Source organism: Vombatus ursinus, unplaced genomic scaffold, assembly GCF_900497805.2.
Source record: "Vombatus ursinus unplaced genomic scaffold, bare-nosed wombat genome assembly UNPS02014786.1, whole genome shotgun sequence".
In the NCBI taxonomy this organism is placed as follows: domain Eukaryota; kingdom Metazoa; phylum Chordata; class Mammalia; order Diprotodontia; family Vombatidae; genus Vombatus; species Vombatus ursinus.
In genome coordinates, this window is record NW_020954564.1 from 31,701,763 (window position 1) to 31,716,236 (window position 14,474).

The 14,474-nt window shown below is 39.7% G+C and overlaps 1 protein-coding gene across 1 annotated transcript in view; it reads right to left on the bottom strand.

Moving 5' to 3' along the window:
- Window positions 1–2,185: 2,185 nt before the first annotated feature.
- Window positions 2,186–14,474, bottom strand: part of DNMT3B (DNA methyltransferase 3 beta) — a 68,506-nt gene continuing 56,217 nt past the window's right edge. The window contains exons 16-22 of the mRNA XM_027867889.1: window positions 12,679–12,824; window positions 11,368–11,458; window positions 9,323–9,471; window positions 8,422–8,507; window positions 5,290–5,359; window positions 4,562–4,680; window positions 2,186–2,663 (exon numbers count right to left, since the gene is read on the bottom strand). Coding sequence (XP_027723690.1) covers window positions 2,522–2,663; window positions 4,562–4,680; window positions 5,290–5,359; window positions 8,422–8,507; window positions 9,323–9,471; window positions 11,368–11,458; window positions 12,679–12,824 — 803 coding nt within the window. The 3' untranslated portion in view covers window positions 2,186–2,521. The remainder of the gene's footprint in view (window positions 2,664–4,561; window positions 4,681–5,289; window positions 5,360–8,421; window positions 8,508–9,322; window positions 9,472–11,367; window positions 11,459–12,678; window positions 12,825–14,474) is intronic.

The window sequence follows — 14,474 nt, forward strand, 5'->3', positions numbered from 1 at the left end:
AGAGTACAGCCTGTTGCCTGCGCTCTGTGTCTAAGGGCAGTAAACATTTCTGATGAGCCAGGTTTGAGGCACAGAGGAGAAACCTCTTTAATTGAGCTAAAGAGCTCATTTAGCTCATTAGAAAGGAGGTACTTGCTCACCATCTCTCTTAGCAACCTCAAGCTCTCAGAGTTTCTAATTCCTAAAGGAATCCTGGCGTTGGAAGGCATTTTTCCACAGGCAGAATCAGACTCTGGAGGACTTGGCTCTACTAGTTACCCCCTTGAGCAACTATCTTCTCCCTAGAGTTCAAAATGAGGGGGTTAGACTGATGGGATCAGTAGATGCCTACTAGTTCTGAGGCCTCTAAAGGCATCCCTCAGCAGATCCCTCCTACACAGCACCTAAAAGATGGATGATGGTGGCCGCTGTATCCTCTTGAAGACCTTCAGTGAGGCTGAGACAGGGATCCCCCACTCATCACTTCTTTTCATAAAACAGGCAATATTGCATTTTCCTCCATTCACTCATCTGTGATAAATGTATGTGCCTGTGGTTTTTAATTGTTTGGTTCTAAGGAGGGGAGATGGAAGACACAGAGAAATAGAAGTCAGAAGCATTTCCCCATGAGCGACAGACACCTCATGGAAATGTGTCTTGGTTCCCCAGCAGTTTAGTGCCATAACCACTCTTTCCCTTTCATCTTGTCTGAAGAGCAAGTAACCCTCTCACAGATCTTCCCCTTATATGACATTTAATAAAAAGAACAAAAGGAGGCCATAGAGAAATACTGATTTTTAATTAAACCATTATAATAAGGTAAACTCTAGGCATTCATCAATTTGCATTCTAAAAACTGGGAAAACTTTAAACAAGGCAGTTTTTCATTTGTTATTTGGCCACTGTTACAAAAAAAAATTATGAAACACAAACATAAAAAAAGGATAGAAAAACTGTCAACAGTAATGTCCTTATTCTACAAAATAGCACCAGTAAAAGGCCTTAAAACCATTACAATAGCATTTCTGAAATGCTGCTTCCCCAATTGCTTCCTCCCCTTAAAAAGGTTCCTACATGGAATTAAAAGACAGGTGTCATAGCAGATAAAAATTTTCTGGAGGAAGCCTCAGGGTTATTACAGACTTTCCATCTTTTAGATGAAAAACAAAAACAAAAAATGTGCATTTGAATCCTAAACATGACCACTGTCCAGAGGAAGGTGATGCAATACAAAACTGTGGGATTATCATGCAATCAACCTCTGAAACCACAAACAATGCACCTAGCAGTTACTAAGCAAAGTGCCACCTGAGTAAGGAGAAGATAAGGACTTTTTCTTCCTCCACCACATTTTGGGAGAGGGAGTGGTGAGAGCTGAAGTGATGGGGAGATTAGTAGCCTAGACAGCCATAACATACACTTCAAGGTACATATTCATTTAGCTGCCTGTTCAGTCTTGGGCCTTTGACTGCAATATCACAGGGGAGACAAGGTACCCAAAATCCTGACAAAGAACGAATGCATCTATTTACTATTCCAGCCCCTCTATCTTCCCCATATTCCCCTTTACGGCTATCTTGCAAGTAGTAGCAGGACAATAAATAATTTGGGTTTAGTTTGTGTCAACGATTTTCTTTAAATGCACTGGAAATGTGTTGAAACCAGCCCTGCTGGATTCATCACCTTCCAAAATGCCTGGAGGTGTTACACGGGCATTGACTTGCATACCCAAGCTTTCCAAAATCATTTGTTCTTGATTTTTATTTTAATTTTTAGGGTGAGGGAGTTTTTATTCTTTTTCCTTTTTTATTTTAATGAAGTAGAAAATATTGGACTAAAGGAGAACATGCAAATTATTGTTACTAATGTCTAGAAAAACCATCACATGCTTCTCAGTTTCTTTCAGTTACATCTGTATATAAGTAAGTCTGTCAGTAGTTTTATTCAGCTACATTTGTATCTTTCCCATCAGGATTGTATTTCACTGAACAAGGAGCAACAAACCAAAAAAAAAATTGTTTTATGACAATCTTGACACTTGTGTTGTCTTATTACTTCAGAATATGACCTAACAAAGCTTGACACCTTGTTTCTACAAACTCTCACCATCATTTTGTGAGGGGAGGAAAAAAAAACAAACACTAAAAATCTCTATTTCAAGTGTAGTTTAAAAAAAAAAAGACGAAGAAGCACCAATCTTGCCCCTCCCAGTGGCCACAATCAAGTGGTAGGACTTGTCTGTAGGCTTCAGAGAAATAGTTTGCACAGGTCTTCTGAAGGAGTGTGCCTCAAAAACAAGAGTCCCACTGAGGAAATGGGGAAAAGTCTGAGGTACATGTAATGACTGATGGTTTAGGTCTTATTCTGACCTTATTCATCACAGCAACAAAATCGAAGAATAGCAGAGACTAGAACTTGGGAGGGGAAGTTGAGAGGGGAGAAGAACCCACAAGTTCTGCCATCCCTGGTCATGGTTCTTCCCCAATGTTACCCTCCTCCAATGGCCAAAATCCCCTTCCACCTGTCAGCTCCAGCCCATGTGTTATTCACAAGCAAAGTAGTCCTTCAGTGGGGCAAAAAGATGCCGGATAACAGGGACGCTCCAGGATCTGCCCAGCAACTTCTGGCGAGCACCTCGACCCATGTTTGACACGTCGGTGTAATGGACAGGAAAGCCAAAAATTCTGGGAGCAGGAACAAGGCAAAATATGGGGACATGAGAGGCAGCAAAATTTATTCCCTTAAGGCTGGAGCCAAATTTTCTTGGGATAAGACCATAGTTAAGGCAAAGATAGGGGCCCTTTAATATATATCTATACTAAAATTCCCAAAATTGATCTGGCCCAATCTTGACACATAAAACACAAGTTTAAAATGGCAACTGGAAGCCAACTCAATTTTACTGACAATTCAGTTTGGACCTGCAACTAACTCCCCATCACACCCATAGTTGTCATTATCCTATAACAATAATAGCTAATAACTAGCATGGGCCCTTTTAAGTTTTGCAAAGCACTTTCCAGATAATGATGATAACTAACATTTATATAGCATTTACTATGTGCCAGGCATTGTGCTGAGGGCTTTAGTTATTACTTCATTTGATCCTCATAACAACCCTAGGAGGTAGGTACTATATTATCCCCATTTTACAGATGAGGAAGCTGAGACAAACAGAGATTAAGTGACTTGCCCAGGGTCACACAATTAGTAATTATCTGAGGTTAGATTTCAACTCAGGTCTTCTGACTCCAGGTCAGGGTTCTATGTACTGTGTCACCCCAGCCACCTCACCAGTAGCACACCACAGCATCCATTAAGTTACATGGCTAGGAATACCTAAGGTCAACTTGTGATTGTGTTTCTTTAACAACACTAAAGATAAGAGAGTGGTACATGGAATCAGGATATCTGGGCTCCAATTGTGAAATGTACATTGCATGATGAAACACACCACCCACCTCCAGATAGAGAAGTTGATTGAGTGCAGATTGAGGCATTTTTTTTTAGATTGTGGTTAATGCAGGAATGTTTTGCTTGACTACACATATTTGTAATGGTTTTTGTTTTTCTAGTTTTCTCAATGGGAGAATGGTGGGAAGAGAATTTGTAGATGAAAAAAAAATTTTTTTAATGCCTGACAGTAGGCAAGTCATTTACCCTTTGAGGGCATAAGCCTCCTTAACTATAAAATAATGTGGTTGGAATAAACACTTCTGTAAGATCACTACCACCAGACATGGGAAGGAGAGAGCACCTACTCCTCTAAGCCAGATCTAAGACTGACATTATATGATCTAAAAGCCTAGAAAGCTGCCTAGCTTTAATGTAATAATGAATAGTGAAAATATGCACCTTTCCTAGTACCTAAACCCATCTTCCCTCTGAGAAACATATAGTGAATGGTCACTGAGAAATCAGCAAAGACACAAAATTGCTGGTATCTAAGAAATCTGTGGTTGGTCCCTTCCAAATGGGAAGTTAGCAAACCATTTAACACACTGATCACATCTTCTATGAGATCAAATGGAGAACAGGGCTCAACATCACTTGATATTCTCCCTTTATATACTTCAAACAAAAATTAGATATTACTATATCTTGATTATTACAACATTCCCACCTCATCCTTTAAAGCCTTCAAAGTCTACCTGTCTTGCACAAGGCCTTTCCCAGTCACCCTAGCTCCTAGGAAATAGTGATATAATTAAACATACATCCCAATATGTACTGTAGTGATATGCATGGATGCTTTGTCTTCCCAGATAGGACAAGCTCCCCAAGACTACAGATCCCATTATACCTCCAGAGTCAAGCATGGTCACAGGAAAAAAAATATGTTGAATGAAATAGGGAGTGGAGAAAAGATCAAAGGGAAGCCCAGGAACAGATATACAAGAAATGGGTCAAATAGCTGAATTTTCTTACTTTTCTTAAAACCACTGTGTTAAGCAACACAATTTGTCAGTCACAAATGAGTGGGTTTGGAAATCACCAATTCTATCATTTCATCTGTACTTGACCCCACTCCAACCCTCCTTTCTCTGTTTCTCTCTGGACCTTCTACCCCAAATCTGCTCACCTTTCTAGCTCTGTGCACCATAATATATCTTCTTTGCCATTCATGATAACAGGGAATTGCTGATTTTTCCCCTGTTTGATCGAGTTCGACTTAGTTGTTATTGTCTGTACTTTCTTTAACTGGGGAACAAAAACATTAGGTAATGAACAAAGAAGGCTACAGGGTCAGTACATGAAGGAAAGAAGGTCTGATCCAAGTGAAAGACAAAGCTTTGATTCGGGTAATGGTCAGGAGAGGGCAAAAGCATTATCTAAATAACTCAAGGTCAGGGAGAAAAGAGGATGAAAGCCAGGCAAGTCAGTCACAATCAACAGAACTCTAAACTGACTCAATTTACTGGAGCAGCCAACCCCCTAGGCTATGTTAAGCCATTTCCTTTATCTTCTCAAATAGAAGAGAAAGAAAAAGCAGCTCAGGGTTTCTGGTCTTCAGGAAGGTTCCATGTGACAATTCAAAAGCAGAAGTTGTTAGTCTCTAGAAATCGTTCATCTGGAGGCCAAAAAAAGGGGAGTTCACATGAAATATGCCTCATAAGTCTAGCCAGACTTCTAGTGGGCACAGAAAAAACAGGGAGGGCACTGGAAAAAGACAAGGACCTCAAATTAAGGAGTCCAAAGGGATGTTCCTTTCCTAAGGGAAAGGACCCTTAGACATCAAATCCTTAGACCCTTGTACAAGGGCACACGGGAATTCAAAATGAAGAGGATATTGTTTCAGAACAAGCTTACCTTCGCTATCCTATTGTACTCCAGGCAGTCCTGAAGCTCGAGTTTATCGGTCTTTGATGCTATCACCGGCCTGGGAACAGCCAAAACTCATTATGTTCTACAATCCACAAATGAATCTACTCTGCTTCCAATTGCCTTCTAAGCCAGTGATCCCTTTATAGACTCAAATAGTGTTAAGAGTAGCAAGCAATGAAACAATTTGATAAGGCAGCCCAAAAGCTGCATGAATACAAATAGAGGCTCTAAAAGAAGAGGAGAACATACCAAGGATTGGCCTTAGTCGCAATTTTTATAAGAGGCGTGGGTGGAAAAAAGGGACAAGGAGAGTGACTGGAGTCATTAGGACTGGAAAATGGACTTTGGGAGAGGGGAAGGAGTGGGGCACCACACAATTGATGGTTTCATTCAAAAATTGGAAAGGCTAAATAGAAGAGGCAAATAATGAAAATTAGAGCTGTATAGATCTAGACGAGGCTCCCTCAGTCTCATCCAAACTCTCCTATTTCAAGATCATCAAGAGGAGATCTCATGATCACTTGTTAGGGAGAGCATATTAAAGTAGAGAAAAACTTCCTGGCTACAGTTCTAAAACTCTGTAGCTAAAAGAGACTTAAGAGGAAATACAGTGCAGTGAAAGGAATCCAGGATTTAGAATAAAAAGCAATCACATTACCTAGTTCATGAAGCAAGTGACTCATGGTACAGAGAAGGGAAGCAACTTTGTCCACACCACAGTGCAGGAAAGGGTACTACTGACATGCATAGATAGGAAAGGAAATGTCCAGAATTCTTAATAAAACCCAATGTCATAAGAAGTAATTTGACATAAAAGGAAGGACAATTTATAAGACCCTGATTCTTGCACTGAATCATGATGAATAAATCACTCTCCTTACTCAAGGCCTCAGTTACTTCACCTAAATGCTGACAGGATAATAGAAAATGACCTCAAATATCTATGTATGTCCAGGAAATACAGAAGCCCAGTTACATGATCCCAACTAAACTATATTGCAATGACTAATTGCCAGAAAATTTTCAACCCTGGGTTGAGTATTATTAGGAAGTCAATCCCCAAAATTAGGCATTACACACACACACACACACACACACACACACACACACACAGAGTTTCTATGACCACATATTATTTATTCAAAATTGTAACTGAAAAGATTCCTACTGGACTGCTACTACAAGCAAAATTTAACAGCAAGAAACCACAGATATAAGTCTAACAAAGGGTTATTCTACCAATTCAGGGATTAAAGCATTAGACATCTGTCAAGCCAGGCCCCTTTCTCTATAAGGCTAACAAAAGGACTCTACACCTAGTTCTCAATGGCTACATAGCTCCAAAAACAAAAATAAAGCTCACTTAACATCCTCCTCTTTTGTGGGAGTTGAGAATATGAACCTTCATGCTCTGAATGTCCTTCCTCAGAAATTCCCAAACAACAAAGGACCGGAAAGCGACCTTCAACATTATCTAATCTTCCAAATTCTCACTTCTAGAATCACTTCCATACACTGACTACTGACCATTGGAGTCCGAAATTCCTTTATACAGTGGAGTCAAAAATCTGAATCTTTCTGTGTTATATCTGCTAAGTCTAATATAACCTTCTAGAGCTGGAAGGAATAAATCTAATATACCACTGAAAGGTAAGCTGGTTGAAGGAAGGGCTCATTTTACCTTGTGGCCAAGTATTTGGCACACAATAGGAACTTGCTTTGTTGAATCTCAATAAATAATAGGCCTTCAGCTATAAATATCCAAAGATAACAAACTGTGATAATGTTTGGTAGATGTACATTTTTTTCTCTCCAACATGATCAACGTGATCTTCATTACTACCATGCTTCATATTCAGCAACATCGCATTGCCAGGTGAACACACTGCACTTGAAAGTCAGAGACAGGACAGGTATTATAAGCCCAGGACTTGTAATCACTTGAAACTGAATCACTAGTTAACTTCAACTTACTGTGATATTTGAGTCTCCCTTCTTTTCATATAATCCAATCAGACCAAGAATTATAACTTATATATTCACTGATGATAAACATGACAAAGTTCTGTGGACTGCCAAGAAAGACTGACTCACTTCTGAATCTATACATCTTGGACTGTGATAGTTTAGGGTAAAATATACTTATCTGATAAATCGGACAGGAATTCTCTCCCCATTCCCCCCAAAAATTTAAATGCCTGAAGGAGATAAGACAGATTTGAATAGGTTAAGTCATATATGTAAGCTCACCTCACTAGTCTCTCTATGCTGCCCACATAGAATTACCTATGAAAGTGAGAAAGTCTCTCAAACTTCAGAAACAACCCTGCAACTGCATCTCATTGAGCCAAGAAGAGAACTATTGACCTTCATAGAGGGTCAAACTCATAATCTCCTACTGGAATAAATCTTATTAGACTAATGAAAATCCTAAAGGCCCTACCTTGCCAGTTCACTGAAAGATTTACTGCCATGGCTTAAAAAGTCACCAAGTAAAGCTTTTCCCCATGCTCCCAAGTCTAGCCAGTTAAAATCACTTATAAAATTAGGAATAGGATTCTTACTTTTCAAAAACAGGGAAAACCAGGATGTTAGAATCAGGGTAAAATGAAGCCACCAAAAAAATGTAAAACTCCCATCCACGGAATGCCCTAAGAAGCACTTGGTAACCTATGCATCTCAGAAACACAGTCCTACAGGAAACTTTCTAATGAGAAGACTTCTATTGTTGTATCATTAAGAGCCAACACAGTCTTATAATAAATAGGTAAATTAAATGGATAACGGATGCAATGTGGCCTGCCACCAAGAGGAAACTATCAGTTTACTCAAATGGGCTGGGGAACAACCACCCTTCCCACCTCTATAAAACTCAGGACCCACACCAAGGATGTGACGTGGTCTCTCCCATGTCACTCCTGCCTGACCCATCCTATTGGAGAAATGAAATACTCTCCACGTCACCTAAAATGGAAGGGGGGGGGCCTAAGAGAAGCACATTTGTGTATTAGTGTCCTTCAGAATGATTTCCAGTCAGAGACCCCAGTAAAAAGTCCATTATCAGGGCCCCAAGCAGTAGATATACAAAACCTGAGAAGCCAGGAGGTAGTTAGTTACCTGTTCATCCCAGGCAGGTTGCCCCAGTAATAGCGGGCCCGGTGAGCAGCTGAGACTTTGATGGCATCAATCATTACTGGGTTACACTGTAGATCAATGGAAATTAAAAAAAAAAAAGTAACCAAATATCAACATAGAACTAACATAAACTGGGTAACTAGGGATCTGACATGGAAGGGATGTCAGCTAATCCAAAACATATTTTCAGGGAAAACCAAGACCTAGAGGTTAAATGGATTGTCTCTAGAGAATAAAAGTCTTAGGGGTGAGGACTGAGGCCTTGACTGCTACGTCCACACACAACTACCCTCCCAACCTGGAATCATTAATAGTGATTATTAATCATAGCACTACACAGGACAAAGGTTTGGGCAGTATTGTCACAATGAATTCTAAAGATTTATAGCTTTAAGTATAAAAGGACATGGCCGGGGTGGGGGAGGAGGGGTGGTGCAACCATCTAGATTTTTTGTCCTGGAGGGGGATGGGGTTGGAGGGATCTCAGAAGAGAGCTTAAAGTAACAGCTTATTCCCCCCCCCCCCAAAACACACACACCTCGTCTGAAAAATTATGGGTGTACGGTGGGGAAGAGGATAAATAAGGTCATACTTAGAAGGATTTAAAGTTTACATTCTCCAAGATGAAAATCACCTTTTTGAGGTAAGAAAGTAGATTCTGGCATTCTGGAAACAACCAACCGTGGGACAACTTTAGGATAGTAATTAAAAATCAACACAGCCCCTTAGGACAGATCCAACATCCTTTATGGGAAGTAATCTACTAGTGGTACTTTAAATATTGATATGCAATCACTTATACCACTGCCCTGATCCCAAACATCTGAGGGTAGTTCATAATCCTATCCCACCATCCTTTCACCTAAGTAAGGAGATCACTCACCTCCAAAAACCTTGAGATGTCCCTTTTGTCATTGACTCTCATGGCCACAACATTCTCAAACATCCAGAAAAAAGGGCGTTCATCTCCCTCTTTGGGGCGGGTGTAATTGAGTAGATGGTAGAATTCAAAGAAGAGCCTTCCTGTGCCCTCTGTTATGGATAGATGAGAGAGAAAATAGGGAAATCAGAATAGAGGAAGTCCCTAGATGCCAGTCCTTTCAATTTCAGATCCCACCATCTTTTGTATATAGTAGACTCAGTGATGTGCCCTCCATTCTTAAAAACCTGTAACTATATACCAATGTAGCAAACCTTTTTATGTTGTCTCTTTCCCTTTGCTGTATAAAGGTTAATTGGAAATATTCTAATAGAAAACCATAAAATTTAGAACCAGAAGGGATTGTAAAACTTCTCCCACCTCCTTTGGCTAAGAAAAGGCCCTTTACTCCTCAATCTTTTTCATATCTAGGACTTATCCTACTGCTCTGGTCAAGACAAATATAAATCAGGTTCTGACCAGAAAGACAGCAAATAAAGCCAAAAAAGGAGAATAACCTTTGCCCAGGCTTGCCACTGATTTGCTAAGTGAGTTTTAGTCAATCTCCTAGGGACTAGGCTTCTTCACCAACAAAATGACAAGATGAAATACATGTTTCCTCCATTTTCAATATTCTACAAAGAAGTAACTAATGGCTACTTGAAGTATAAGAGTCTATCATTCTGCAATACCCCACAAGAATTTGCTCAATTCTGTTGTTTCCCTTTTTGTAAGATTAGTCCAAATCTGAGAAAGAAACATTAAAACTGTTATAAGTGTCTATCCTCTTGCAATATGGTATTTTTTTTCTTTAGGAATTTAAGATACTATAACACTTACAGCATATTTAGTTTATGGTCCACAGGTATGGGATATTGCATAAATTTTCATATTTTTTTTAATGTATTGGTCCTTTAACTCAAATGCCATATTTTATTTAATCATTCCCCAATCAATGGGCCTCTACTTTCCAATTCTTTTTTTTTTTTTTTTTTTTTAGGCAATTGGAGTTCAGTAACTTGCCCAGGGTCACACAGCTAGTAAGTGTCAAGTGTTTGGTCTGAGGCCGCATTTGAACTCAGGTCCTCCTGACTTCAGGGTCGGTGCTCTATCCATTGTGCCACCGAGCTGCCCTCCAATTCTTTACTATCACAAAAATGATGCATATAAATGAAGTAAGCACAGCAAAGAAAGCAAAATATACACTATGACTACCATAAAAATAAAACCTGAAAGAACCACAAATCAATCAAAAGCAAAACTACAGAGAACAAGCATGGTTTCAAATGAGACAGAAGATGCATCTACCACTCCAATTCTTTGCAGAGGTCCCTGGGTGTTATATATTGCACATATTTTCAGAATTTTTTGATACATTAATTATGCTGATTTTTTTCTATAAAGATATTCCATTACATGGAGTGGCTATCTGGTGAGTGGGGAACACTGGGGGAAATTTTGGTGATGCAAAAAATGATCATTTTTCTAAAAATAGTCATTGTTATATGGAATGGCTTGCAGAGGGAAGAGAAGGATGGGTATGGGGAAAATTTAAGCAATATAAAAACCAAAGATATCAACAAAAATGAATTTTTCTTTTTTTTTTTAAAGTTTGACCTAAGGCAGACCTGCACAATATATGACCCACAAGCTGCTGGTGGCCTGCCAAAGTGGCCCATGGGCAGTAAGTTGTACATGCCTGTTTTACATCCTCTACTTTTGTGAGCTGCCTGAAATCCTTTCTCGGGACCGAAAGCAGTATGTAAACCATAAGCAGGGACAAATGTGCAAGCCTGACCTAAGCATACCAAAATCTGTTAAGGACAATAAAAATTAAAAAAAAAAAAAAGATCCTCACAAGATTGGAGTTTCAGTATCTTCACCAAGACAGATTAAAGAGGGCAGCCTTTGTAATGAACCCCAAACCATTGGATTTTCTCTGCATGAAAACACACTCCCTTGGGAAACCACTCAAACCCCTCAGAAAACCCAGAAATAATGGTTCTCACCATACAGGCCCTTCCTGGCAGGATTCACATTTGAAAGATCATTGCATGGACTTCCACCAATAAGCAAATCGAATGGTCCCCATTCATCAATCTGAGAAACAAACAAGTCATGTACTGCAGCAATATCAGAATGCACTCAGCAGACTGGGAGAAGATAATAACCATAAAGTCAGGAAAACAATAAGCATACTGGGTTTTCCTGCCACATTCCATTTCAGGAAGAGACAAATAATGTTCTTTCCTCTAAAATAACAAACAATACTATTGATCAATCAATAAACATGAATATACTGGGACAAAGGCAGTCCTGCTCTCAAGAAACTTACAATCTAATGGGGGAGAAAACAAACAAAACAAATATATACAAAGCAAGCTATATACACTATAATAGGAAATAATCAAAAGAGAGAAGGCATTGGAATTAAGAGGGGTTGGAGAAGGTTTCCTACAGAAGGTGGAATTTTAGTTGAGACTTAAAGGCCAGTAGTCAATGAGGAGGAGGGAAAGCATTCCAGGCACAGGGGATATCCAGAGAAAATGCCCAGAGATGAGAGATGGAGTGTCTTATTTGTGAAACAACCAGTAGGCCAATGTCACTGGATTAAAGAATACATTTTAGGGGGTAAGGTATAAGAAGACTAAATGGGGAGGTGAGAGGGGGTACTAGATTACAAAGAGCTTTGAATACCAAATAGCACTTTGTATTTGATCCTGGAAGCAATAGGAAGCCACAAGAGTTGGGGGAGGGGGGGAAGAGAGGGAAGCAGTGACATGATCTGCCCTGTGCTTTAGGAAAATCATTCTAGCAGCCGAAAAGAGAATGGAGTGGGGAAAAACTTGAGGCGGGCAGAACCCTCCAGCAGGCTATTGTAGTAATCGAGGCATAAGGTGATATGAGTATGCACTAGAGTGGTGGCTATGTCAGAAAACAAAAGGGGGCTTACACAAGAGATGTCATGTACAAGAGATAGTATCTTCCTACTAGAATCCCACTCCACTGATGCACATAGATTTTAATTAAGAGATGCCTCTATATATTCAAAACTAAGCCTTTTGTTTCCCCAATCCAACTACAAAGGTGGTCTTTCCACCATGAGGTAGGGTATACACATATATACCACACATATACCAAGGAGGACGGGATACCAAAACATCCTTTCAGAAAGTCAAGAAAGAAAACTATAGTCAGTTTCTACATCCAAACATATATGGACTAAGGGTCAAGTCAAAAAATCCTCCAACCTGACCTGTAGCTACTAAGTTAACCTGAGCCTAAGAGTATGTTGAGGGAGAGAAGAAACATTCACTCACCTGGCGTTTTGTGATGTTCCTGACATCATGAACATATTTGATGATCCCTCCATGCTTGACTGTCCCAACAGCAATGGAATCTTCACAGATCTCTGAAGCAATGTACTTGTCTACCTTGATACCCAAATCTTTTAGCACTAAGTAGCCTGTCAAAAGCAGAGAGGAAAGCAATGAGGACTCACTTTCTATTCTTGCCCCTCTAGGCACGGGTATCTATAGCCTCATAAGGCCAATATAACCAAATAGAGTTATGTGGGATAATATAATGGTAGGGCTGGTTAATTTATATACACATGGATGCCTCATCTGGAAGCAAAAGTGACAAGGTACTCACTTGTCAAAAAATTATGAGAAAAGGAGATCCAAGAAAAGCATAAGCTCTGAATGTAAAGTCTTTAACCATGAGCCAAGCCACCAAGTGGCAACCTGAGGCACATCTGTAACAAATACTAAAGAGGGTCATTAGATGATTGGTCCACGTCTACAACTTAGGAAATTATCTACTAGGACATGGCGGGGGGGTGGGATAAGTAGAAGAAATAACACTTAAAAACAAAGTAAATGAAGCGTCAGGGTGCAAGAGATGTGAACTTTTTCATTCATGGTTTGGCTATAAACTAACTAATAGGGGGAGCTGGAAGGGCTCATAGATGTGTATGTGGTCCATGCTATCTCATTCCCAAAGAGCAGGGAAACTTGTGGCTTCCCCAAAAGGAAAGCTTGAACTGTGGTCTCTTAAAGGTCAAATAGGTTATAATGGGCTCAGTGACTCTTTTGTGGTGATGCTTTTCTTCATTTATCTAGGCTTCTTCTTGAACGATAAGAGTATTTAGTCTACCAGGGACCAGGAATGCTAAGCGTGCAGCTTGGGAGGGTCTGGCAGAACAAATGTTCCATTAGCATAGAGGGAGCTAAGGATCACCCCCATGGAGGGGACCATGAGAGTTCAGATCAAGGTCAAATCAAAAGTAACCTTGTTTGGTGTGGGGTTAAGGTAAAAGGGGAACAAATGGAGTATTAAATATGCCCACATATTTCCAGTAGAATTCTTGCCTTGGTCAAGTGTTCTATAATTACATAAGAGCTCTATTTCTATCTCCTCTTAACTGAAAAGGCCTAGGTCAGGCTGTCATTACTTATAACCTGGAAGCATGTTCCCTGCCTATTCACCAATCCCCAAGCATTCCAACTCCTACTATGCTTTGCATGGGATGTCTTCCCTCATGCTTGGAAACTCTCCAACTCTTTGAAGACTCAGCTTATGTACAGCACCTACCAGATTCCATTTTAATCTCATTCCCTCCAGTTTGAAGTGCTTTAAACCATAACCAATAACTGTTTAAATCTCAGATCTTTTCCATTTATTTATTAGTATAAAAGGTACCTTCCAACCAGTAAAATATAAGCAGATATTCTTTACCTACAACACACAGACCTCGGACACAATATGCTACATGCTTAATAATTTTTTAAATTCTCTTAAATAAATGCAGCTAAAATTCTTATTCTGCCTTCAAGGCTAGCTAGATGCCGACTTCTCCCATCAAGCCTCCTCTGACAGGCAAGCTAAAACAGATCCCACCTATTAAGGACTCTCTAATGTAAATTTCTTGAGAATAGGGATGGCCATTTTTATTACACTTCCCTGATTTGCAGCATAAAACCATAAATAACCTCAGATATTTCCCCCATTTTGTGGACAAAGGAAGTTTAAAAACTTTTCTCATTTCCCTCATACCCATTAATTGTAGACTGCAATTGTGGGAAAGGACCAGAGAGGAACTTCACTGCCACAG